Source organism: Cherax quadricarinatus, chromosome 16 (genome assembly GCF_038502225.1).
Source record: "Cherax quadricarinatus isolate ZL_2023a chromosome 16, ASM3850222v1, whole genome shotgun sequence".
Taxonomy (NCBI): domain Eukaryota; kingdom Metazoa; phylum Arthropoda; class Malacostraca; order Decapoda; family Parastacidae; genus Cherax; species Cherax quadricarinatus.
Genome location: NC_091307.1, coordinates 49104284 through 49129587, shown reverse-complemented (window position 1 = coordinate 49129587; position 25304 = coordinate 49104284). Strand labels below are relative to the sequence as shown.

At 39.7% G+C, this 25304-nt stretch overlaps 1 protein-coding gene across 1 annotated transcript in view; it reads right to left on the bottom strand.

The window, feature by feature from the left end:
* LOC128688814 (glutamate receptor-like) overlaps window positions 1–10291 on the bottom strand; it is a 54251-nt gene extending 43960 nt beyond the window's left edge. Inside the window, exon 1 of the mRNA XM_070085678.1 lies at window positions 10241–10291. Within this exon, the coding sequence (XP_069941779.1) occupies window positions 10241–10291 (51 nt within the window). The remainder of the gene's footprint in view (window positions 1–10240) is intronic.
* Window positions 10292–25304: the final 15013 nt, after the last annotated feature.

The window sequence follows — 25304 nt, the reverse complement described above, 5'->3', positions numbered from 1 at the left end:
TGAGACAGACAAAAGACACCGGCAATCCTACCATCATGTAAAACAATTACAGGCTTTCGTTTTACACTCACTTGGCAGGATGGTAGTATATATCTATATATGTACTATATATATATATATATATATATATATATATATATATATATATATATATATATATATATATATATATATATATATATATATATATATATATATATATATATATATGTAGATATATATATATATATATATATATATATATATGTCGTGCCGAATAGGCAGAACTTGCGATCTTGGCTTAAATAGCAACGTTCATCTTGCCATATAGGACAAGTGAAAATTTGTGTATGCAATAATTTCGCCAAAATCATTCTGAACCTAACGAAAAACAATATATTTCACTGTGTTTGTTTAATATTAAATTACTGTAAACAAATCTAAAATATATTTAGTTGGGTTACGTTAAAATAAATTGTTCTTGTTATAATAAGGTTAGGTAAGTTTTCTAAGTTCCTTTTCGTGCAAAATTATAAATTTTTACATCAACATTAATGAAAAAAATATATCTCTAAACGTATAAGAGAAAATTTTAGAAAGGACTTAATTTTAAATGAGTTCTTGCTAATTGACAAGTTTTACATATTCGGCACGACATATATATATATATATATATATATATATATATATATATATATATATATATATATATATATATATATATATATATATATATATATATATATATATATATATATATATACATATATATATATATATATATATATATATATATATATATATATATATATATATATATATATATATATATATATATATATATATATATATATAACTCAAGAAATCGTCTAGTGGCTAACGCGACGGGCTGGAGTTTTGAGACTATGACCGCGGGTTCAATCCCGGCCGGGGGTATGGTTTATATATTATAATATATATATATATATTATATATAAATATATATTATATATATATATATATTATATATAAATATATATTATATATATATATAATATATATATATATGCAATAAGATCACAGTAAACAGGCGATTTCAGAATATGCAAAACAACCACTCTGAAAGAATAGAGAAATTCCAAGCGCTTTCGTGACTACTCACATTATCAAGGAACTATGAAAGTAAAGCATCCATGGAAGCTATATAAGGGGTCTGGCCAACACCTCACTATCAGATCCCACAACGGTTAAACACCTCACACGCGCCGGCCCAAATGGACAGGTCCTTTGCACAACTCACCAACAAGCTATCCTACCCAAGAAAATTTAAAAATTATTATTTGTCCAGTGTATTATTAAATTCTTCCCAAATTCTATTAATTATAAATGGATCTAATTTATATAAACCAAAGGAAATATTCATATTATTGTCAAAACTGCTTTTTATGAAACAAGATTCAATTGTATTATTCCCTGTCGACCATTGACTTGCTTGATACTACTTTCTCAACTTTTTGAAAATCAATTGGATGGTTAAAATCTCTTACATGAATAAATAGAGCATTGGAATCTTGTCCAGTTCTAATGCTTTATTTATGTTGTTTTAATCTTAGTTCGAGATTTTTACCAGTTTTACCGTAATGAACTTTATCGCAAATTTTACAAGGAATCTTATAGACACATCCATCAGCATTTTGGGGGGAATTCTTCATCAAAAGTTTTTTTACTGTATCAAGATTGTTTAATACAACTTTAATATTAAAAGTCTTAAGAAGAGAGGGCATATTAACCAAGTTTTCATGGTAAGGGAGAACCAACATATTTTTAGTTGAATAAGGCTGGTTGTCCCTTTTTGGATTGTAAAAAGTATTTCCAGCAACTTTAAAAGATTCATCAATTACATTTCTTGGATATTTTAAATCATTACCTATTTCATAAATTTTGGATATTTCCTCATCTATGAAATAGGTAATGATTTAAAATACCCAAGAAATGTAATTGATAAATCTTTTAAAGTTGCTAGAAATACTTTTTACAATCCAAAAAGGGACAACCAGCCTTATTCAACTAAAAATATGTTGGTTCTCCCTTACAATGAAAACTTGGTTGATATGCCTTCTCTTCTTAAGACTTTTAATATTAAAGTTGTTTTCAAAAATCTTGATACAGTAAAAAAACTTTTGATAAAGAATTCCCCCCAAAATGCTGATGGATGTGTCTATAACATTCCTTGTAAAATTTGCGAAAAAGTTTATTACGGTCAAACTGGTAAAAATCTCGAACTAAGATTAAAACAACATAAATATAGCATCAGAACTGGACAAGATTCCAATGCTCTATTTATTCATGTAAGAGATTTTAACCATCCAATTGATTTTCAAAAAGTTGAGAAAGTAGTATCAAGCAAGTCCATGGTCTACAGGAATATAATTGAATCTTGTTTCATAAAAAGCAGTTTTGACAATAATATGAATATTTCCTTTGGTTTATATAAATTAAATCCATTTATAATTAATAGAATTTGGGAAGAATTTAATAATACACTGGACAAATAATAATTTTTAAATTTTCTTGGGTAGAATAGTTAGTTGGTGAGTTGTGCAAATTACCTGTCCAGTTGGGCCGGCGCGCGTCAGGTGTTTAACCGTTGTGGGATCTGATAGTGAGGTGTTGGCCAGACCCCTTATATAGCTTCCTTGGATGCTTTACTTTCATAGTTCCTTGATAATGTGAGTATTCACGAAAGCGCTTGCAATTTCTCAATTCTTTCAGAGTGGTTGTTTTGCATATTCTGAAATCACCTGTTTACTGTGATCTTATTGCATTAATGGATACCACACGACTCTTCAGAATGTTCTCGATAAGCTTTCCTAATCATATATCTTTTGTTTCACAGTTTTCTTTTGCACTGATCAAGTCCCACAAGTTAAAAATTCGACTTAATTTTTAAAAAAAATGTTTAAATGAATAAGTTCTGCCCAAGTCTCTTTTACCCAATAGACTCCTTGACATGAGAGATCGTCCTTTTGATGATTTTATGAGAATTATTCTTCAGAAACATATTGAAATAACTAAAATACTGGAGAAGGAAGCATTCAAAATATTGAGAAACAAAAAATACTCTTTTAATCAGGCCATTCCATCAGAATGGAAACACAGTATGTTGGATCATTGCTATAATAAACTCAGAAGAATTTGTAATGAACTCAAGAGCAAACTACAAAGAAAATTAGACATTTTAATTGAAAATAGTGATTGGACAAAGCATGCTAATAACACTTTTGTAATTAACTTATCAGATGAAATTTTAGACAAACATACAACTGCTGCTCTAAGTTTTGGCCTAAGTTTTGCAACTTCAAAAAAACTTAATAATGTTGAAATTGCAGAAGCCTTTTGTAACTTTGAAAATTTTTCTGATTTATCCTCTGATGAAATTAATATTAGTAAAGGAATGGTATATAGCTCTATGTTAAAATCAAACATTCCCAATTGCCCTCAAAGATTCTTTAAGTAAATAACAAAAAGGCACAATACCGTGACTGGATGATACACAAATAACCCGCACATAAAAGAGAGAAGCTTTCGACGACGTTTCCTCTTTCCTTTTCTCCTCTGGGTTGTCTTTCTCTCTCCTGTCTCGTGTTTCTGTTCCTTCTTCATTTATTTTATTTCACCACTTCCCCTTTCGCAACTCTGTGCGCTTGCTCCCCCTTTGTGGGCATCTAGCTCTCTTGCAGTGCTCCCCTTCCTTTGTATTTGACTGGCTCGTCATCCTTATTTCCCACTTCTACCACTACCACTACTACTACCTCTTCTTCTTCTACTACTAATACAACTACTGATGAAATTAAGACACATGTGCGGCGTCTGGTTGTCTTTGTTGAGGACGTTTCGCCATCCAGTGGCTGGCTGGATGGCGAAACGTCTACGATGGGGATGCCCGGGTGTTGTGCATTTGTCTTAATTTCACCTTGTCGGTATTATATACAATTCTTGTACTACTACTACTACTACTACTACTACTACTACTACTACTACTACTACTACTACTACTACTACTACTACTACTACTACTACTACTACTACTACCTCCACCTCTTCCTGCCTATATATAGCCGTCCTGCTCCACCTCTGTTAGTGTGACTTTGCCAATGGTCCAAGTCGGACCGAAACGTCGTCGTAAGCTTCTCTCTTTTATGTGCGGGTTATTTGTGTATTCTTTAAGTCTTATGATACACTTAATAACAATAAAAATTTGCCTCTTACTAAAGCACACAAAATAAATGCAATAGTAATTATGAAAGAAAATGATTGCCAAGAAAATATTAATAATCTCTTAGATGATACTGAAACCTATTCTAAACTTAGGAAAAATCCCCTAGAAACCGTTAACAGCAATTTCAATAAAACAATAAAACTTCTACTGAAAGGCAAAGATGAATTAGTCAAACAATTTACTTCCACTAATCCATCTTTGCCTTACATGTATGGACTAATAAAAACACAAACCAGGGAATCCAGTCAGACCAATTATTAGCTCCATAGGGTCAGTTTCACATAAATTATCCAAATGGCTTGTTGATATTTTGAGCCCTATTGTTGGCAAAATTTCTAACTTTAATGTTAAAAACAACATAGACTTGGTTGATAAATTAATCTCCTTGACTGACTTAAATGATTTTAACATGGTTAGTTTTGATGTTACTTCCTTGTTTACGAAAGTTCCTGTTGATGATTTATTAAGTTTCTTATCTGAAGAACTCGTTAACTATGATTTACCATTGCCAGTTCCTACTATCATTAAACTTATTAAACTTTGCATTGTTGATGCAAAATTTGTATTTAATGATAAGTTTTACACTCAGAAGTTTGGTATGGCAATGGGAAATCTCTTTCACCTGTTCTTAGTAACCTATACATGGAATTTTTTGAAACAAGGTTGCTTAACACAATCCTCCCTAATAGAGCTAAATGGTTCAGATATGTTGATGATATTTTGTGTCTTTTGCCCAAAAATGTAGATATACACCATTTCCTTGGAAAATTAAATAACTTAGCCCATTCCATAAACTTTACTGTTGAGTTTGAAGAAAATAACTCATTGCCTTTTCTAGATGTTTTAATTATTAAGGGTAATAATGAATTCAAATTTAAAATTCATAGAAAACCTACAAATAGATAGAGTCAAACTGTCTGTTTTCTTATCAATGTTTTTGAGAGCTTTACGAATTTGTAGTCCTGAGTTCATAGATGAGGAAATATCCAAAATTTATGAAATAGGTAATGATTTAAAATACCCAAGAAATGTAATAGAGAAATCTTTTAAAGTTGCTAGAAATACTTTTTACAATCCAAAAAGGGACAACCAGCCTTATTCAACTAAAAATATGTTGGTTCTCCCTTACCATGAAAACTTGGTTGATATGCCTTCTCTTCTTAAGACTTTTAATATTAAAGTTGTATTCAAAAATCTTGATACAGTAAAAAACTTTTGATACTGAATTCCCCCCAAAATGCTGAAATATGAGTCTATAAGATTCCTTGTAAAATTTGCGATAAAGTTTATTACGGTCAAACTGGTAAAAATCTCGAACTAAGATTAAAACAACATAAATATAGCATTAGAACTGGACAAGATTCCAATGCTCTATTTATTCATGTAAGAGATTTTAACCATCCAATTGATTTTCAAAAAGTTGAGAAAGTAGTATCAAGCAAGTCCATGGTCGACAGGAATATAATTGAATCTTGTTTCATAAAAAGCAGTTTTGACAATAATATGAATATTTCCTTTGGTTTATATAAATTAGATCCATTTATAATTAATAGAATTTGGGAAGAATTTAATAATACACTGGACAAATAATAATTTTAAAATTTTCTTGGGTAGAATAGTTTGTTGGTGAGTTGTGCAAAGGACCTGTCCAGTTGGGCCGGCGCGTGTCAGGTGTTTAACCGTTGTGGGATCTGATAGTTAGGTGTTGGCCAGACCCCTTATATAGCTTCCATGGATGCTTTACTTTCATAGTTCCTTGATAATGTGAGTAGTCACGAAAGCGCTTGGAATTTCTCTATTCTTTCAGAGTGGTTGTTTTGCATATATATATATATATATATATATATATATATATATATATATATATATATATATATATATATATATATATATATATATATATATATATATATGTATAAATATATATATATATATATATATATATATATATATATATATATATATATATATATATATATATATATATATATATATATATATATATATATATATATATATATATATATATATAAAGGCAAAGGGGACAAAAGAGAGTGCAAAAATTATAGGGGGATAAATCTGTTGAGTATACCTGGTAAAGTGTATGGTAGAGTTATTATTGAAAGAATTAAAAGTAAGACGGAGAATAGGATAGCAGATGAACAAGGAGGCTTTAGGAAAGGTAGGGGGTGTGTGGACCAGGTGTTTACAGTGAAACATATAAGTGAACAGTATTTAGATAAGGCTAAAGCGGGCTTTGTGGCATTTATGGATTTGGAAAAGGCGTATGACAGGGTGGATAGGGGGGCAATGTGGCAGATGTTGCAGGTGTATGGTGTAGGAGGTAGGTCACTGAAAGCAGTGAAGAGTTTTTACGAGGATAGTGAGGCTCACGTTAGAGTACATAGGAAAGAGGGAAATTATTTCCCAGTAAAAGTAGGCCTTAGACAAGGATGTGTGATGTCACCGTGGTAGTTTAATATATTTATAGATGGGGTTGTAAGAGAAGTAAATGTGAGGGTCGTGACAAGAGGCGTGGAGTTAAAAGATAAAGAATCACACATAAAGTGGGAGTTGTCACAGTTGCTCTTTGCTGATGACACTGTGCTCTTGGGAGATTCTGAAGAGAAGTTGCAGAGATTGGTGGATGAATTTGGTAGGGTGTGCAAAAGAAGAAAATAAAAAATGAATACAGGAAAGAGTAAGGTTATGAGGATAACAAAAATATTAGGTGATGAAAGACTGGATATCAGATTGGAGGGAGAGAGTATGGAGGAGGTGAATGTATTCAGATATTTGGGAGTGGACGTGTCAGCGGATGGGTCTATGAGGGATGAGGTGAATCATAGAATTGATGAGGGGAAAAGGGTGAGTGGTGCACTTAGGAGTCTGTGGAGACAAAGAACTTTGTCCTTGGAGGCAAAGAGGGGAATGTATGAGAGTATAGTTTTACCAACACTCTTATATGGGTGTGAAGCATGGGTGATGAATGTTGCAGCGAGGAGAAGGCTGGAGGCAGTGGAGATGTCATGCCTGAGGGCAATGTGCGGTGTGAATATAATGCAGAGAATTCGTAGTTTGGAAGTTAGGAGGAGGTGCGGGATTACCAAAACTGTTGTCCAGAGGGCTGAGGAGGGGTTGTTGAGGTGGTTCGGACATGTAGAGAGAATGGAGCGAAACAGAATGACTTCAAGAGTGTATCAGTCTGTAGTGGAAGGAAGGCGGGGTAGGGGTCGGCATAGGAAAGGTTGGAGGGAGGGGGTAAAGGAGGTTTTGTGTGCGAGGGGCTTGGACTTCCAGCAGGCATGCGTGAGCGTGTTTGATAGGAGTGAATGGAGACAAATGGTTTTTAATACTTGACGTGCTGTTGGAGTGTGAGCAAAGTAACATTTATGAAGGGGTTCAGGGAAACCGGCAGGCCGGACTTGAGTCCTGGAGATGGGAAGTACAGTGCCTGCACTCTGAAGGAGGGGTGTTAATGTTGCAGTTTAAAAACTGTAGTGTAAAGCACCCTTCTGGCAAGACAGTGATGGAGTGAATGATGGTGAAAGTTTTTTCTTTTTCGGGCCACCCTACCTTGGTGGGAATCGGCCAGTGTGATAATAAGAAAAAAAATATATATATATACATATATATATATATATATATATATATATATATATATATATATATATATATATATATATATATATATATATATATATATATATATATACATATATATGTATAAGTAGTGATGATTTCTACAGTATAAGAACATAAGAACATAAGAACGAAGGAGCACTGCAGAAGGCCTACTGGCCCATGCGAGGCAGGTCCAAGTCTCCTACCGGCTTAAGCCAATGCACCCAACCTAGTCAGGTCAGGTCACATTGACTTAAGGGAGGAACACGGCAACCGACCTGGTAGCACAAGCTATCAGGTCTAACTCACACCCACCCACATCCACTCATGTATTTATCCAACCTATTTTTAAAGCTACACAACGTTCTGGCCTCTATAACGGTACTTGGGAGTTTGTTCCACTCATCCACAACTCTATTACCAAACCAGTACTTTCCTATATCCTTCCTGAATCTGAATTTTTCCAACTTAAAACCATTGCTGCGAGTCCTGTCTAGGCTAGATATTTTCAGCACACTATTTACATCCCCTTTATTTATTCCTGTCTTCCATTTATACACCTCAATCATATCCCCCCTAATTCTACGTCTTTCTAGAGAGTGCAGATTCAGGGCCCTTAGTCTATCCTCATAGGGAAGGTTTCTGATACATGGGATCAACTTTGTCATCCTCCTTTGTACATTTTCCAGAGAATTTATATCCATTCTGTAATAAGGTGACCAAAACTGTGCAGCATAATCTAAATGAGGCCTAACCAAGGATGTATAGAGTTGAAGAACAACCTGAGGACTCCTATTATTTATGCTTCTTGATATGAAGCCAAGGATTCTATTAGCTTTATTGCGAACACTTATGCACTGTTGTCTTGGTTTCAGATTACTGCTAACCAGAACTCCTAAATCTTTTTCGCAATCCGTAATATTAAGATCTACATTATTTAGTTTATATGTGGCATGGTTATTGTCCTGTCCAACATTTAGAACTTTGCATTTGTCTATATTAAACTGCATCTGCCACTTCTCCGACCACTGCATCAGTCTATTCAAATCTTTCTGGAGTGCTCGAATGTCCTCGTCAGAATGAATTCGACGGCCTATTTTGGTGTCATCGGCAAACTTGCCGATGTCGCTCTTTATGCCCTCATCTATGTCGTTTATGTAGATTGTGAACAGCAGGGGGCCCAACACTGACCCCTGTGGAACACCGCTCGTGACACTTCCCCACTCTGATTTCTCCCCATTTATGCAAACTCTCTGCTGCCTATTTGTCAACCATGCCTCTATCCAGGAAAAAATTTCTCCTCCTATTCCATGTGCTTTAATTTTCCTCAATAGTCTCTGATGTGGGACCCTGTCAAAAGCCTTACTGAAGTCCATATACACAATATCATATTCATTACCATGATCTACCTCCACAAATACCTTAGTGAAAAAAGTTAATAAATTCGTAAGGCAGGAACGCCCCTTTGTAAAACCATGCTGAGATTCGTTGATTAATTTATGCTTTTCAAGGTGGCTACGAACTGCCTCGGCAATTATTGATTCCATAAATTTTCCCACTATGGAGGTTAGGCTTATTGGTCTATAGTTCGAAGCTAAGGACCTGTCACCTGTTTTGAAAATAGGTATCACATTTGCCATTTTCCACTTATCTGGCACCATGCCAGTTTGTAGTGATATGTTGAAAAGATTAGCCAAAGGTGTGCTAAGCTCCTCTTTACATTCCTTTAGAACCCTTGCATACAGTTCATCAGGGCCTGGGGATTTGTTAGGTTTTAATTTATCTATTTGCCTAAGGACCATGTCACTTGTGACCCTAATAGTACACAGTTTATTATCGTCCTGTTCTACATAATTTATCATTACTGGAATATCGCTGGTATCCTCCTGTGTAAAAACTGAGAGGAAGTATGTGTTAAAAATTCTACACATTTCCTTATCACTGTCAGTGAGCTGACCCGAGGAACTTTTGAGTGGGCCTATCTTGTCCCTGATCTTACTTCTGTATACCTGAAAGAATCCTTTTGGGTTAGTTTTCGATTCTCTTGCAACTTTAACCTCATAATCTCTTTTTGCTTTTCTAATTCCCTTTATTTATGGCTGAGTGGCTCCTCCGGAAAAGGCATTCTACAGAGTGGCTCCTTTTTCTGAGTAGCTCCCTTTCCTGAGTGGACTCCCACGACCCCCACCATTGACCCCACCCACGACCCCCACCCACAACCCCCACCCACGACCCCCACCCACGACCCACACCCACGACCCCCACCCACGACCTCACCCTCGACCACCTCACCCTCGACCACCTCGCCCTCGACCACCTCGCCCTCAACCCCCCACCCATGCAACCCCACCTGCCCTGCCCTCGTGCCCGCCCGCGTACCTCGCACCCGTCCGTTGCGCCCACCCGCGCCTTCTGCAGCGTCGTCCGCATCGCCCCCGTGCCCCGAACTTTTTTCTGATTTTTGTGGAGAAATTTTCTCCAGGAGGGGGGTATCAGCCCCCTTCAGCCCCTTTCAGCCCTTTCAGTCCTGAGGGGCCCAGCCCTCTCAGAAGGGGCAAGTGTCTTGTTTACTGCTACAGTGAGTAATTGATCGCAGATGCAGTACGAGTATGCGACGTGGTCAAGCGACCGCCACTCCTTGCAGTCCAGTGTTGCAGAGTGTATTTTAATAAGAGACAGTAGATCTCTTACTTTAGCAAGACAATTAAGGAAAATCCTGCTCCAACTTTATTACCATAGTAAAGATAGTGGACATTGTTGTCTATGCTTAAGACAGCAAGATTTAAACATTCTGCTTTGCTTCATCGAGGAAGTGGCAAGGAAGCAAAAGTACTATGTCAGCTTTTCCTTTGTGCAAGTGGCAGTGACGGCGTGGGGTGCTGTTGCGTCTTCAGATTACTTTTGACTCTACTGAGAGTGACACTGACGCCAGGATAACCAACAAAGAGCGATCTGTGCGTTAGTGTGAACAAAGTGTCTCATAAAACACAATAAACACTTAAGAGAAGTGTGATCAGCTTCTTTAGTGATAAGATTGTGAACAATAAAGACAAATCTTGTGGAACATAGTGTACCAGTGTGCGTATTCCTAGACTATGGAAGATGTGGACATCCAAGGACACTTCGTCTTCAATCAAGTCACTGATATCTGTCGAAGGTGTGAAGAACACCATAGCTCACGCTACAAGAGCATGGTAGGTTACGAATTTATTGTAGTACGTGGGACTGTGCAGTTCTTGAGTCGCAAGGAGTTTGTAATCAACCTATAGTCGGCAGTAAGGTGCAGACTTTTGAGTCCAAACAAGTATGTAATTTGTCAGCAATCAATGAATGAAATATGCTGACATAACACCCCCTAGGGGTAATTTATAATCTTACAAATTATAAATCTTTACAGCCCGTTGAGAGATGACTTCGACAGCTTCTCAAGACCTCGTCTGTAGGGGCGGCTGTGCAGGCGATGAGCTGTCTTTCTAAGTTAAGTACAAACTCTTTAAACTTAACTGGTAATCCCATTTCTTAACATATTGGTCATGCTCGAACCGGATAAAGGCCACACTGTGGTCCAAATATGTTGTACTACAGTGTACAAATAACCTACGAGCCAAGGTCCTTCGAAAAACGCTGTAAAACTAGTGTTTTACAATTTAAATCAGTATAAATGAGTCCCTCCACACTCAATCACAGAGAATGGGCAGCCAAAAGAAAACGGGTGCTCACCCAGCATTCACCCAAAGAATACGGGAGCTGGGTGACTCACCCAACAAGAAAACGGGGGATGGCAACCTGCATCCACTGCTCCAAACTCGAAGAAGTGCTGACTAAGACAACAACAACCCAAGTGATGTTCGGTTTGTCTGAGTGTATATACACATAGTGTTTATAATGTTTATAGACAGAAATTAAGAGACAAGATTGTGTTAAAGTTTGTTTCTTATAGATCTACCTGTTATATTAAAGGAACTTATATATAAAGTGTAAGCTTTCAAATATATATTAACAGTGACATTTATATATGTGTAAGTAATATTCACGTGTGATTTACAGTTATACAGTGACATTTATAGTGTATAGTGAATGAAGTGTATAACATCGTTATTTACGATTAATCATCGTGGTCAGGCTGACACAACAAACTCAAGCCATAAACACCAGCCATATGTACTGTGTACCCTTCATGGTCATTGACCCTGAGGTTAAGCTTAGTAGGTCAGTAGCGTCTGACTCGATTATTGCTGACTTAAGCATAACAAAAACTCAGCTGTTTATAGCAGTACAGTGTTTTTTATACACTCTAAGTGTGGTGCTAGAATTTTCAATATACCATTAAAATGGCTTGTTTGAAAGCCTTTACAGACTAAGATTACACAATTAGAAAATCTGATTTCAGTCTGTATAGGATTAACTCAAGATACAAACATAGATTTTGATGATCTTGAGGTCAAATTTGAATTACTTACACAACGTCTGGAAATAATTAATTCAGACTATACACATTATGTCACAGAGACCTACTGTAACTAGTGGTCAAACACCTGTTACACCTGTAACAACAACAAGTGTCCCATTACCAAGCTTACCTACATTGTCATTACCTATTTTCCAAGGTCATAATTATGAAGAATTCATTAGTGATTTTCAGTCCATAGTAAATTCACGAACTGACATAGATGAGATTGCTAAGTTCAATTATCTTAAATGTCTTGTGAAGGGAGAACCCTATGAACTGATTAAGTCATTTCCGGTGGATAAGGCAATTATCAAATAGGGTTACGTGTCTAAGCAGACAATTACTTTGATGATGACAAGGCTAGAGTTAGACATGCAGTCTTAATATCAAGTTTGAGGGCACCCAAACATTGTTTTTCAGACTTACAGGCATTTAGAAGCACATTAGACAATAGTCTCAGATCTCTAGGTGCTCAATATGACCTAAGACAATGTGATTGGTTTATCAGTGGTATTGTACAAGATAAGTTGTCACCACAAACTACTGAACGATTAAATATTATGTTCAATAAACGCTATTTCACTTGTGAAGAAATTAGCAATGGTTTACAAACAATAGTTTCATGCATGCAAGCAACGAGACAAGATGAAGAATCCACAAATCCAGTGGATAACAAACCTTCTACTAAGTATAAAAAGAGTATACCTACTCTCACTAAACCACAGAATGGGAAATCCCATATAGGCATTTATCAAGCTGTGAATACAACAGACAGTAAACAGACTGTCACACATAAACGTACTCCAAAATGTGTACTTTGTGACGGAACACATTGGGCACAGTATTGTAGTCAATACACATCAATGGAGGCACATAAACAACGTGTTCATCAGCTGAGAAGGTGCATCAAGTGTTTAGGTGAACACAAGGGAGGTAAATGCTCACTGAAGAAGTGTTTTAAATGCAAGGGTATGCATCATACAGCATTATGCCCAAATACTTTTGCTGAACAGCAGCAGACTTCCACAAAATCAGGAAGTCAACAAGTAACAGCATTAAATGAGAGAGATAAGTTTAAAGCAACTGCTCTCCCGATAGCTCGAGTTGAGTTATCTAATAAATTACACAAAACCAATGTGCTAACACTATTTGATCAAGGCTCACAAAGGTCCTTCATAAGAAGATCAGTGTTGCAGAAACTGAATAAACAACCCTATGCCAAAATACAGTTAGATATAGCTGGTTTTTTCGACAATTCTGGTAAACAGACATATGACCTAGCCAGAATCACTGTTGGTCAAGGAAACAGGAGAAAGACAGTAGAAGCTGTGGTAGTAGATGATTTGCCTAAGTCTGTGCAGATCCAGGGATTAAAAGAAACAGTTGCAGCAATGGAAGCAGCTAAGGTCAAGTTAGCCTGTCCTGACATACAGACGGAGACAATTAGTCCAATTGGTTTAATCACTGGAAGTGATTATTATCATTGTTTTGTGCAAAATATAGAAAGTAAACATGATTTTCACTTACTGAAAACAGCAGGAGGCCACATGATATGCGGTCCCATTCCCTCTCAACGTGGGAAAGAAGCTGATATTGATTCAGTGGAAAATGTACTAGTTACGAGAATAACCGCTGATCATGTACCACAGCAAAAATTATCATTACTGGAAGAAATGAATGAACCAGTTGATAAGTTGTGGGATTCAAATGCGATAGGTATTGATGTAAATAAACCAAGTCCACAAGAGTCTCAGACTTATTACCAATATTTGGACACTGTCAAATATAAAGATGGACAGTATTGGGTTAGGTTACCATGGAAATTAAATCCACCACATCTATCTAACAATTATCGCATGGCTTTCGGACAGATGAAAGCACAAATACATGAGCTCAGGAAGAATCCAGAGCTACTGACTGTCTATGATAATATCATACAAGAACAGTTGGACAATAAATTCATTGAGGAAGTAGTCGAAGGTAAGTTGAAGACAGATGCTCATTATCTCCCGCACTATGGAGTCAGAAAAGATTCTGAAACCACTCCACTATGTATTGTATATAATTGCAGTGCACGTGCAAATAAAGATGTAGCAAGTCTTAATGACTGTCTGATGACCGGACCCTCACTAACTGAGAAGCTTGGAGACGTTCTTATGAAATTTCGCACAAACCCATACGCCTACGCAGCTCATATTTCCAAAGCTTTCTTAAGAATAGGACTACAAGAAATAGATAGAGATTATACTCGATTCTTGTGGCCTGAAAATCCACATGATCCTCAAAATCCTGTGAAAACTTATCGTTTCAAATCAGTATTATTTGGTGCAACATCCTCTCCATTCTTACTAGAAACTACTCTGAATACACATTTGAAGAAATCTGAAAGTCCCTTCAAAGAAATCTTAAAGAAAAGTTTCTATGAGGACAATCTTCGAGGTACTGTGAATAATGAGGAGCATTTGAAATCCTTGTACAGAGAAGCTAACAAGGAGATGAAACAAGCAAATACGCCTCTAAGGATGTGAAATACAAATTCAAAGCAATTAAGGTAACTTATCAAGGAAGATTTCGCTGAAGCTGAAATTCCTGATTGCAACAATATGCTGGGACTTAATTGGAACACACAGGAAGATACTTTGAGTCTCAAAAGGATAAACAATAAATCATGCAGTACACTCACTAAACGTAGTTTACTGTCAGAGGTATCACAATGTTTTGATACTCTAGGACTCGTCTCACCAATTACCATAAAGGGTAAAATGCTTATGCAAGATGCATGAAAGCTCAAAATTGGATGGGATGACAACTTGCCTCTAGAAATGAGTTAGGCATGGGATGAAATATCCAGGGAGTTTAAACAACTTCATCAAATTAAATTTCCCAGACAAATAGGTCAAGAAGGAAACAGGTACACATTACATGTGTTCTGTGATGCGTCAACCAGAGGTTATGGCGCTGTAGCTTACATGAGTAATGCTGAAGGAAGTACACAAATTACTTCAAAGGCCAGGGCAGCTCCCTTGAAGGTCAGAACAGTACCACAATTGGAACTGACAGCACTCTATGTAGGTACAAAATTAGCTGTCTATCTCAACAAAGTACTTGATCATCTCACTATTGAAAAAACCGTGATCTTGAGTGATAATGAAGCAGTTCTCCAATGGTTAAGAAATAATAAGAGTAAGTTGGTCTATGTACAGAAGAGAATCCAGCTGACATGTTGTCACGTGGTGTCCCACTTAAGAAATTTGTGGATAATAAATTATGGCTCCACGGACCGAACTGGCTCTCTAATGAAAATAACTGGCCTCAGCAAAAACCTCACATTATGCCAGAAGAAGCAGTCTGCTTGAACAAAGCAGAAATAAGTTGTGTAAATACTGCAGACACAACAGAAAGAGTCATTGATGGATCTACATACTCATCTTTGGGTAAACTCTTAAGAGTTACAGCTCTTGCTTTAAATTCATTAAAGGAATAAAACCTGACTATGAATGTCTTTGAACCCATTAAATACTGGGTGAAACTAATACAGAAAGATGTTTTCTCTACAGAATATAAATTTCTGGAAACACAAGATAAGTCCCAAAAGAAACCTGTTATGATTAATTCTTTAGGACTTTATCTCGACTCAGAAAAGATTATAAGATGTCGAGGAAGAATTCATAATTCTTCACTACCTAAAGAAGCCATACATCCAATATTGATCCCCAAGAATCATTGGCTAACAAAACTGATTGTTCAAAACGCCCACAGTAACGTGTTACATGGTGGGGTAGCTGACACACTTTGTCATATACAACAATCCTACTGGATACCTCAAGGTCGACAAAGTGTGAAAAAACAAAAAAAGGACTGTATTACTTGTCGTCACTACGATATGCGAGTATGTCAGTATCCAGGTCCATCTCCATATCCCTCTGAAAGAGTTTGTCATATCACTCCATTTGAGGTGACAGGTGTAGATTACACTGGAACAATAATTTTAACGAAAACAGTTGACAAAGTTCCCATCAAGGTGTACATCTGTTTGTTCACTTGTGCTACAACTAGAGCAGTACATCTAGAAGTAGCCACTGACATGTCTGCTGAAACCTTTATCAAATTATTCAGAAGGTTTGCAGCCAGAAGGGCATGTCCCAGACTGATGATTTCAGATAATGCAACGAACTTTGTTGCTGGTGCTGCTTATATAAGCAAGATCTTTGATCAACCAGAAATACAACAGATGCTGAATCAATGCAGTTGTCGTTGGAGATACATTCCTCCTAAATCTCCATGGCAAGGCGGATTTTATGAAAGAATGATCGGCATTGTAAAACGTTGTTTAAGGAAGACTCTTCATCGTCAAAGAATCGACTTAGAAGAATTCCGTACAGTTGTGACTGAAATAGAAAATAGAGTCAACAACAGACCTCTAACTTATGTTACCGATGATCTGGACAATTTAGAAGTGTTAAGCCCATCTCATTTACTCCATGGCAGAAGGCTCGAACCTGTTCCTCCCATGAATGATAAAGAAATCATAGAGGATCCTACTTATTTCGAACCTGAGCAACTCAGACGTAAATTCAAACACCTTAAAGTGATTGAACGTTGGGAGAAAATTTGGCGAGAAGACTATCTCACATCATTGAGAGAACACTTCTATGGAGCTGGTGTTCCTGAAAATCATAAGTCCTTAAGACCTGGTGACATAGTGATTATTGACAATGATGGTCCGAGGTCCCAATGGCCACTTGGAAAAATTGTGACCATATATCCTGATGCAAATGGAATCATCAGGACAGTTGATGTTTTGAGCAAAGGTGTAGTGAATAAGCGGACAATAAATAAACTAGTGCCGTTAGAATTACACAGTGTTGAAAACAAAATTAGTGATTCTCCAGAAACCACACAGACTAAAGCTGTTCAGAAAAGACAAGCAGCAGTGGTGGCGAGTGAGAAAATTAAATTAATGTTAAGTGATGAATAGTTCACCTGCAGCGAACCTCTGCCGCCCCCCAGTGTGGAGAAATTTTCTCCAGGAGGGGGGTATCAGCCCCCTTCAGCCCTTTCAGCCCCTTCAGCCCCTTTCAGCCCTGAGGGGCCATGCCCTCTCAGAAGGGGCGAGCGTCTTGTTTACTGCTAGAGTGAGTAATTGATCACAGATGCTATGCCACGTAGTCAAGCGACCTCTTGCTCCTTGCAGCGGTGTTGCAAAGTGTATTTTTATAAGAGACAGTTCACCTCTTACTTTAGCAGGACAATTAAGGAAAATCCTGCTCCTACTTTATTACCATAGTAAAGATAGTGTACATTGTTGTCTATGCTTAAGACAGCAAGAAACAAACATTCTGCTTTGCTTCATCGAGGAGGTGACAAGGATGCAAGGTACTGGGTCAGCGTTTTTTTTTGTGTATTAGGGAAGCAACGGCTTGGGGCGGTGTGGCGTCACCAGACTACCTTTGACTCGAGTGAGAGTCACACTGACGCCAGGATAACCAGCAAAGAACACTGATCTGTGCGTTAGTGTGAACAAAGTGTATCACAAAACACAATAAACACTTAAGAGAAGTGTGATCAACTTCTCAGTGATAAAATTGTGAACAATAAAGACAAATCTTGTGGAACATAGTGTACCAGTGTGCGTTTCCTAGACAATGGAAGAGGTGGACATCCAAGGACACTTCAGCTTCTATCAAGTCACCGATACCTGTCGAAGGTGTTGAGAACACCAAAGCTCACGTTACAAGAGCAAGGTATGTTAGGAATTTCTTGTAGATCGGGGGACTGCGCAGTTCTTGAGTCGCAGTAAGGTGTGGACTTTTGAGTCCAAACAAGTAGGTATTTCGTCAGCCATCACCCAGTGAAATATGCTGACATAACACCCCCTAGGGGTAATTTATATACTTACAAATTATATCTCTTGACAGCCCATGTTGAGATGGTTTCGACAGCTTCTAGACCTCGTCTGCAGGGGCGGCTGTGTAGACGATTTGGTGTTTTTGGTGTTCAAAGTAAAGTGGTGTGTGTGTGTGTGTGTGTGTGTGTGTGTGTACTCACCTATTTGTACTCGCCTATTTGTGGTTGCAGGGGTCGATTCATAGCTCCTGGCCCCGCCTCTTCGCTGATTGCTACTAGGTCCTCTCTCTCCCTGCCCCATGAGCTTTATCATACCTCACCTTAAAACTATGTATGGTTCCCGCCTCCACTACGTCACTTTCTAGGCTATTCCACGGTCTGACTACTCTATGATTGAAGAAATACTTCCTAACATCACTTTGATTCATCTGAGTCTTCAACTTCCAATTGTGACCTCTTGTGTCTGTGTCCCCTTTCTGGAACATCCCGTCTTTGTCCACCTTGTCTATTCCGCGCAGTATTTTATATGTCGTTATCATGTCTCCCCTGACCCTCCTGTCCTCCAGTGTCGTCAGGCCGATTTCCGTCAACCTTTCTTCGTAGGACAATCCCCGTAGCTCTGGGACTAGCCTTGTTGCAAACCTTTGCACTTTCTCTAATTTCTTGACGTGCTTGACTAGGTGTGGATTCCAAACTGGTGCTGCATACTCCAGTGTGGGCCTGAAGTAAATGGCATACAGAGTCTTGAGCGAATCCTTATAGAGGTATCGGAACGCTATCCGTAGGTTTGCCAGGCGCCCGTATGCTGCAGCATTTATCTGATTGATGTGCGCCTTGGAGATATGCTCGGTGTTATACTCACCCCCAGATCTTTTTCCTTGAGTGAAGTTTGCACTCTTTGGCCATCTAAACTATATTGTGTCTGCGGTCTTCTTTACCCTTCCCCAATCTTCATGACTTTGCATTTGGCGGGGTTAAACTCAAGGAGCCAGTTGCTGGACCAGGCTTGTAGCCTGTCCAGGTCTCTTTGTAGTCCTGCCTGATCCTCATCCGATTTGATTCTTCTCATTAACTTCACATCATCTGCAAACAAGGACTCTTCTGAGTCTATCCCTTCCGTTTTGTCGTTCACTTATACCAAGAACAGCACAGGTCCTAGGACTGACCCCTGTGGAACCCCGCTTGTCACAAGCGCCCACTCTGACACCTTGTCACGTACCATGACTCGTTGTTGCCTCCCTGTCAGGTATTCTCTGATCCATTGCAGTGTCTTTCCTGTTATGTGTGCCTGATCCTCTAGCTTTTGCAGTAACCTCTTGTGAGGAACTGTGTCGAAGGCCTTCTTGCAGTCCAAAAAAATGCAGTCGATCCACCCCTCTCTCTCTTGTCTTACTTCTGTCACCTTGTCATAAAACTCTAGTAGGTTTGTAACACAGGATTTTCCTTCCCTGAAACCGTGCTGGTTGTCAATTATACACTTGTTTCTTTCCAGGTGCTCCACCACTCTCCTCCTGATGATCTTCTCTATGACCTTGCATACTATACACGTTAGTGATACAGGTCTGTAGTTTAGTGCCTCATGTCTGTCTCCCTTTTTAAAAATTGGGACTACATTTGCCATCTTCCATACCTCAGGGAGTTGCCCAGTTTCAAATGATGTGTTGAAGATCTTTGTTAATGGCACACACAATATCTCTGCTCCCTCTTTAAGGACCCACGGAGAGATGTTGTCTGCTCCCACCACTTTTGAGGTGTCAAGTTCACATAGCAGCTTCTTCACTTCCTCCTTGGTTAAATGTACCTCATCCAGCACTTGCCGGTGTACCCCCCTGTTCTGATTTCCTGGAGTCCTACTGGTTTCCACTGTAAATACTTCTTTAAATCTCGTGTTGAGCTCCTGACATACCTCTCGGTCGTTTCTTGTGAATTCCCCATCACCCTTCCTCAGTCTGATTACCTGGTCCTTGACTGTTGTTTTCCTCCTGATGTGCCTGTACAACAGCTTCGGGTCAGTCTTGACTTTCGATGCTATGATATTTTCATATTGTCGCTGAGCCTCCCTTCTTATCTGTGCATATTCGTTTCTGGCTCTTCGGCTAATCTCTTTATTTTCCTGAGTTCTCTGTCTTCTGTACCTTTTGCATTCTCTAGTACACCTAGTTTTTGCCTCCCTACACCTTTGGGTGAACCAAGGACTCGTTCTGTTCTTCCCATTATTTCTGTTTCCCTTGGGAACAAACTTCTCCTCTGCCTCCTTGCATTTTGTTGCCACATAGTCCATCATTTCTTGTACTGGTTTTCCTGTCAGTTCCCTCTCCCACTGAATGTTTTGAAGGAAGTTCCTCATGCCTGAGTAGTTCCCCCTTTTGTAGTTTGGTTTTTCCCACCCTATTCCTGCTACTCTCTCCACTTGGAGCTCAACTATGTAGTCGAAGCACAGAACCACATGATCACTAGCTCCCAGGGGCCATTCATACAAGATATCCTCGATGTCTGAACTACTCAAGGTGAATACAAGGTCCAATCTTGCTGGTTCATCTTCTCCTCTCCCTCTGGTAGTGTCTCTAACATGTTGATGCATGAGGTTTTCCAGTACTACATCCATCATCTTGGCTTTCCATGTTTCGGAACCCCCATGGGGCTCCAGGTTTTCCCAGTCAATCTCCTTGCTATTGAAATCACCCATAACTAGTAACTTTGCTCCCCCCATGTTTGCTCTCCTGGCCACCTCTGCTAGTGTGTCGACCATGGCTCTGTTGCTCTCATTGTATTCTTCTCTTGGTCTCCTGCAGTTCTGTGGTGGGTTGTACATTACTGCAATTATCACCTTATGTCCCTCAGACTGGATTGTTCCTACTAAATAGTCCCTTTCACCCGTGCCATCCATTCCTTCCATTTTCTCAAAACCCCACTGGTTTTTAATGAGCAGTGCAACTCCTCCTCTTCCTCTCCTCCCTCTGTCTTTCCTGAGGATTTGATATCCGGGTGGAAAGATTGAATCTGTTATTATTCTGGTGAGTTTTGTTTCTGTGAGTGCTATTATGTCTGGGGATGTCTCCTTGATTCTTTTGTGCCACTCCTCATACTTATTTGTTATTCCATCTGCATTTGTATACCACACCTTCAACTTCTTTTCTAAGACTGTGGTCTGGGAGGTGTATTGGGGTTGGGGAAGTGGGAGACCTGATAAGGAACTATGGGTGGTTGCTGTGGGGGTGGAGTCTGTAATGTAGTGGGTGGGGGCATTGGATGTGGCATGGGTGTTTTGGTTTAGAGTGTTTGGCTGCACTGGGGTTGACCTGGTTGGAAGGCTTCTATAGGAAGCTGTGAGGGAGGTTGTATTTGATCTTCTTCCTGTGTCTGGGATCTCCTGTCTGTCTTCTCCATCCCCTCTCTTTCCTCCTTTCCCCTTTGTTCCATCTTTCTCAGTTGCTGCCTTTCTTCTTGTGTTCTGTCGCGGTCGAGATACACCTTCCTGTATGGCGGCATGTCCCTTAATCTTGCTTTCTCCTGCAGTATCCTGTTCCGAGTTGATTCTGCCTTGAAGGTCACTTTCACTGGCCGGGTTTTTTTTTTTACAAACCCCCCTATTCTCCGAAAATTTTCCAGCTGGGTCATGTCGTCTTCTCCTATTACTTTCATGATGCTTTCAATTGCTTTTTTTTCCCCTTGTTTTCTTGCTTCAATTGTTTCCCCTTCAACTTCCTGTAGCCCATACACAAAGACTGACCTCACCCTTTCATTCTCCCACTGCATATCTCTGTGTATCCCCTCATTCAATTTGATTTCCTCCATTGCAGCTTTCTGTTCTTCAGTTTCACTAGCTACTGTACTTGGGTTCATTGGCCTGTCATTTTCCCTTCTCGGCTTTCCCTGTGCTCTGCTGTGGTCTGTTAGGACCTCCACATATAGCTTAGCTCTTTCATTTACTACAGTCTCCACTGATTGAGCTTCTACATGCAGTTTTGCTCCTTCTTTCCCTACAGTCCCCTTATTTGTGACTGAGGTAGCAGTCTCTGTTGTCAATCCCAAAATGTTCTTTAGTTCTTTAGGCTGTTTCAGATTTTTCAGTTCCTCTTCTTAACTCTGTATACTGGCCTCTGCTGCTTTGACATGCACCTCCCACTTCCTGCTTTCTATTACTATCCTCTCTTCCATTCTCATGCTAAGTTCTTCTAGTTTCCTTTCCCGTTCATGTTCCCTTTTTATGAGCTCTGCTGCCCAATCTTCCTTTGCAGCTTCCTCCTCCTGGCCCTTGGTTTTTCTTGTTGCTCTCTGACAACCCATTTTTGTTTTATCCTGATTGCCTCAGAGTGGGAAACTATGTAATTCTGTGTGTTAGGTTAGAAGTGTGTATGTCAGAGTGTGGGGGGGAGGTAGAGGAGGAACTGTGGCTATGTGGGAGAGGAGTGGGGAGGGGGAGTGGAAAGGAGGGAGAAGCAAGTGGGTGAGTGGGAGGGGGAGAGGGGGAAGGAGGGAGAGGTGGGGAGGGGGAGGGTGACAGAGGGAGGGGAGGGATCAGGGGAAGGAGTGAGATGTGGGTGGAGAGGGAGGGAGTGTATGTGTGAGTCTGGATATGTGTGTGTGTGTGTGTGTGTGTGTGTGTGTGTGTGTGTGTGTGTGTGTGTGTGTGTGTATTGTGTGTGTGTGTGTATTGTGTGTGTATGGGGGTGTGTGGGGGTTGTTGTGTGTGTGTTGTGTGTGTGTGCATGTGTGTTGTGTCTGTGTGTTGTGTATGTGTGTGTGTGTGTGTGTGTGTGTGTGTGTGTGTGTGTGTGTGTGTGTGTGTGTGTGTGTGTGTGTGTGTATGTGTGTGTGTGTGTGTGTGTGTGTGTGTGTGTGTGTGTGTGTGTGTGTGTGTGTGTGTGTGTGTGTGTGTGTATGTGTGGAATTATGTGTGGGTTTAGTATGTGTTTGAAAAGTAGGTGATTTGTGCTTGGAGTGGTATGTGGATTCTCAGTGGTCGCTTGTGACCACAACCTCTTGTGACCTGACCCCAACCCTCCTGGGACTTGCCCGCACCTTCTTACAATGTTGCCTATGCCTGACCTACCACCTAGGTTATAGTAAGTTACTCGCCTTGTTCAATGGATTACCAATTGCTATTCCTTATTGAATACCTTAGTGCCTATTCTTTATCATGCTATGAGAGACCATTTGCACTCAGCTTGGCTGTTAATTGGAACCTGGAACCCCACACCCATACAACCACTCAAAGGTGATTACAGTACTTGCAATGCAGCTGCAGCAGCCTGTTGATTGTCCAGCTCGATGTGACGTCCTGGCGTAGATCCACCTCAATTTAATGTACCCTATTCACTGTATTTATCACACTGGTCACACGATTGTTTCACTTTATTATCTTTCTTGGGTGACACGTGACGACGTCGCCTGAGCACACACACTAGCCTGCCAGCCCTGACTGCGCACCACGTTTTATTTTCTATATCAGTTACGAAAATGCGGCTCTCCATACACTTATGTGGCTCAGGCAGATTATAAATCCTTCAAGGAAATGTGTGTGTGTGTGTGTGTGTGTGTGTGTGTGTGTGTGTGTGCGTATTAACTTCGTAATATGTAAAATTGTGACTAGTGAATTTATCGAAAAGTGGTTATAAGTTGTAAGTGTTGTGGTGACTTTTTCTGATGAAATAGTTAAAACGAGAAAAATGTCTAGACTTGAGGAGAGTGAATCTTTTGTAAAGAAATTGTGGAATGTTGTGGGTATTAACGAAAAAAAATGTGGAATTATTTGGGTTATCCTGGGTTAAGAGTGAAAATGTTTTCCCTATGTTGTATATGTGTAATGCTGAGATGGTGACGACGAAGAAGATCCAGAACAAAAATGCATAGAATTTTTTCAAGAGAAAAATATGTTGATTTTAGTCAGTGATTTGTTCCTTTTTTTCAATGAATTTTTTTTGTTGGATGTATATGAAATGTATTGGTTGTACAATAAATAAATGAAAATATTGTGTATTAGTGTTATCCTGCATTTTAATGTTCGGTCGACAAGATTCAGCCTGTTGGTCTGTGTGTGGTCATCACGTGATGTCACTGACATAGGGGGAAGTCGACAAGATTCAGCCTGTATGTGTGAGGTCGTCGCGTGACGTCACTGACTGCCGAGTAAACACAGGTGGGGTGACGTCACACTTGTTTAGACCTGTAGTAAGAGAAAGTACCATGCCCCATAGGGGGAGTTCATTTGAATGCTTACCCCCAGAGGGGGGAATCCAAAAACTTGATCCAAGGAGATGGAGTCTTTGATATCGAGAAAAACTTGATCCAAGGAGATGGAGGAGAAATATTTGGGGTAGAAGTGGATGGTGGGGGAAATTGTTGTATTATTGATATCGAGAAAAACTTGATCCGAGGAAGTAGAGCAGGAATATTTGGGGTAGAAGTGGGTGGTGGGAGGGGTACCCATAGGGGGAAACCCAAAAACTTGATCCAAGGAGATGGAGTCTTTGATATCGAGAAAAACTTGATCCAAGGAGATCATAAGAATTTTGAAACCCCATAGGGAGGAATCCAAAAAACTTGATCCGAGGAGTTCGAGCAGGGAATTTGGGATGCAAGTGGAAGTCCATTTTGAATGCTTACACCCAGAGGGAGGAATCCAAAAAACTTGATCCGAGGAGATGGAGTCTTTGATATCGAGAAAAACTTGATCCGAGGAGATGGAGAGCAAATGAAATTCAAAAAAAATCGGAAAAAAGTTCGGGGCGCGGGGGCGATCCGGACGACGCTGTAGAAGGCGCTGCAGAAGGCACGGGCGGGCGCGACGGACGGGCTCCAGGGGCGTGGGCGGGCGCGAGGGTGCGGCGGGCGGGTGGGTGGCGCGAGGGCGGGGCGGGTGGGGGGGCGTGGGTGGGGGTTGAGGGTGGGGGTTTAGGGCGAGGTGGTCGAGGGCAAGGTGGTCGAGGGTGAGGTGGTTGAGGGTGAGGTCGTGGGTGGGGGTCGTGGGTGGGGGTCGTGGGTGGGGTCATGGGTGGGGGTCGTGGGTGGGGTCGTGGGTGGGGGTCGTGGGTGGGGGTCGTGGGTGGGGTCATGGGTGGGGGTCGTGGGAGTCCACTCAGGAAAGGGAGCCACTCAGGAAAAGGAGCCACTCTGTAGAAGGCCTTTTCAGGAGGAGCCACTCAG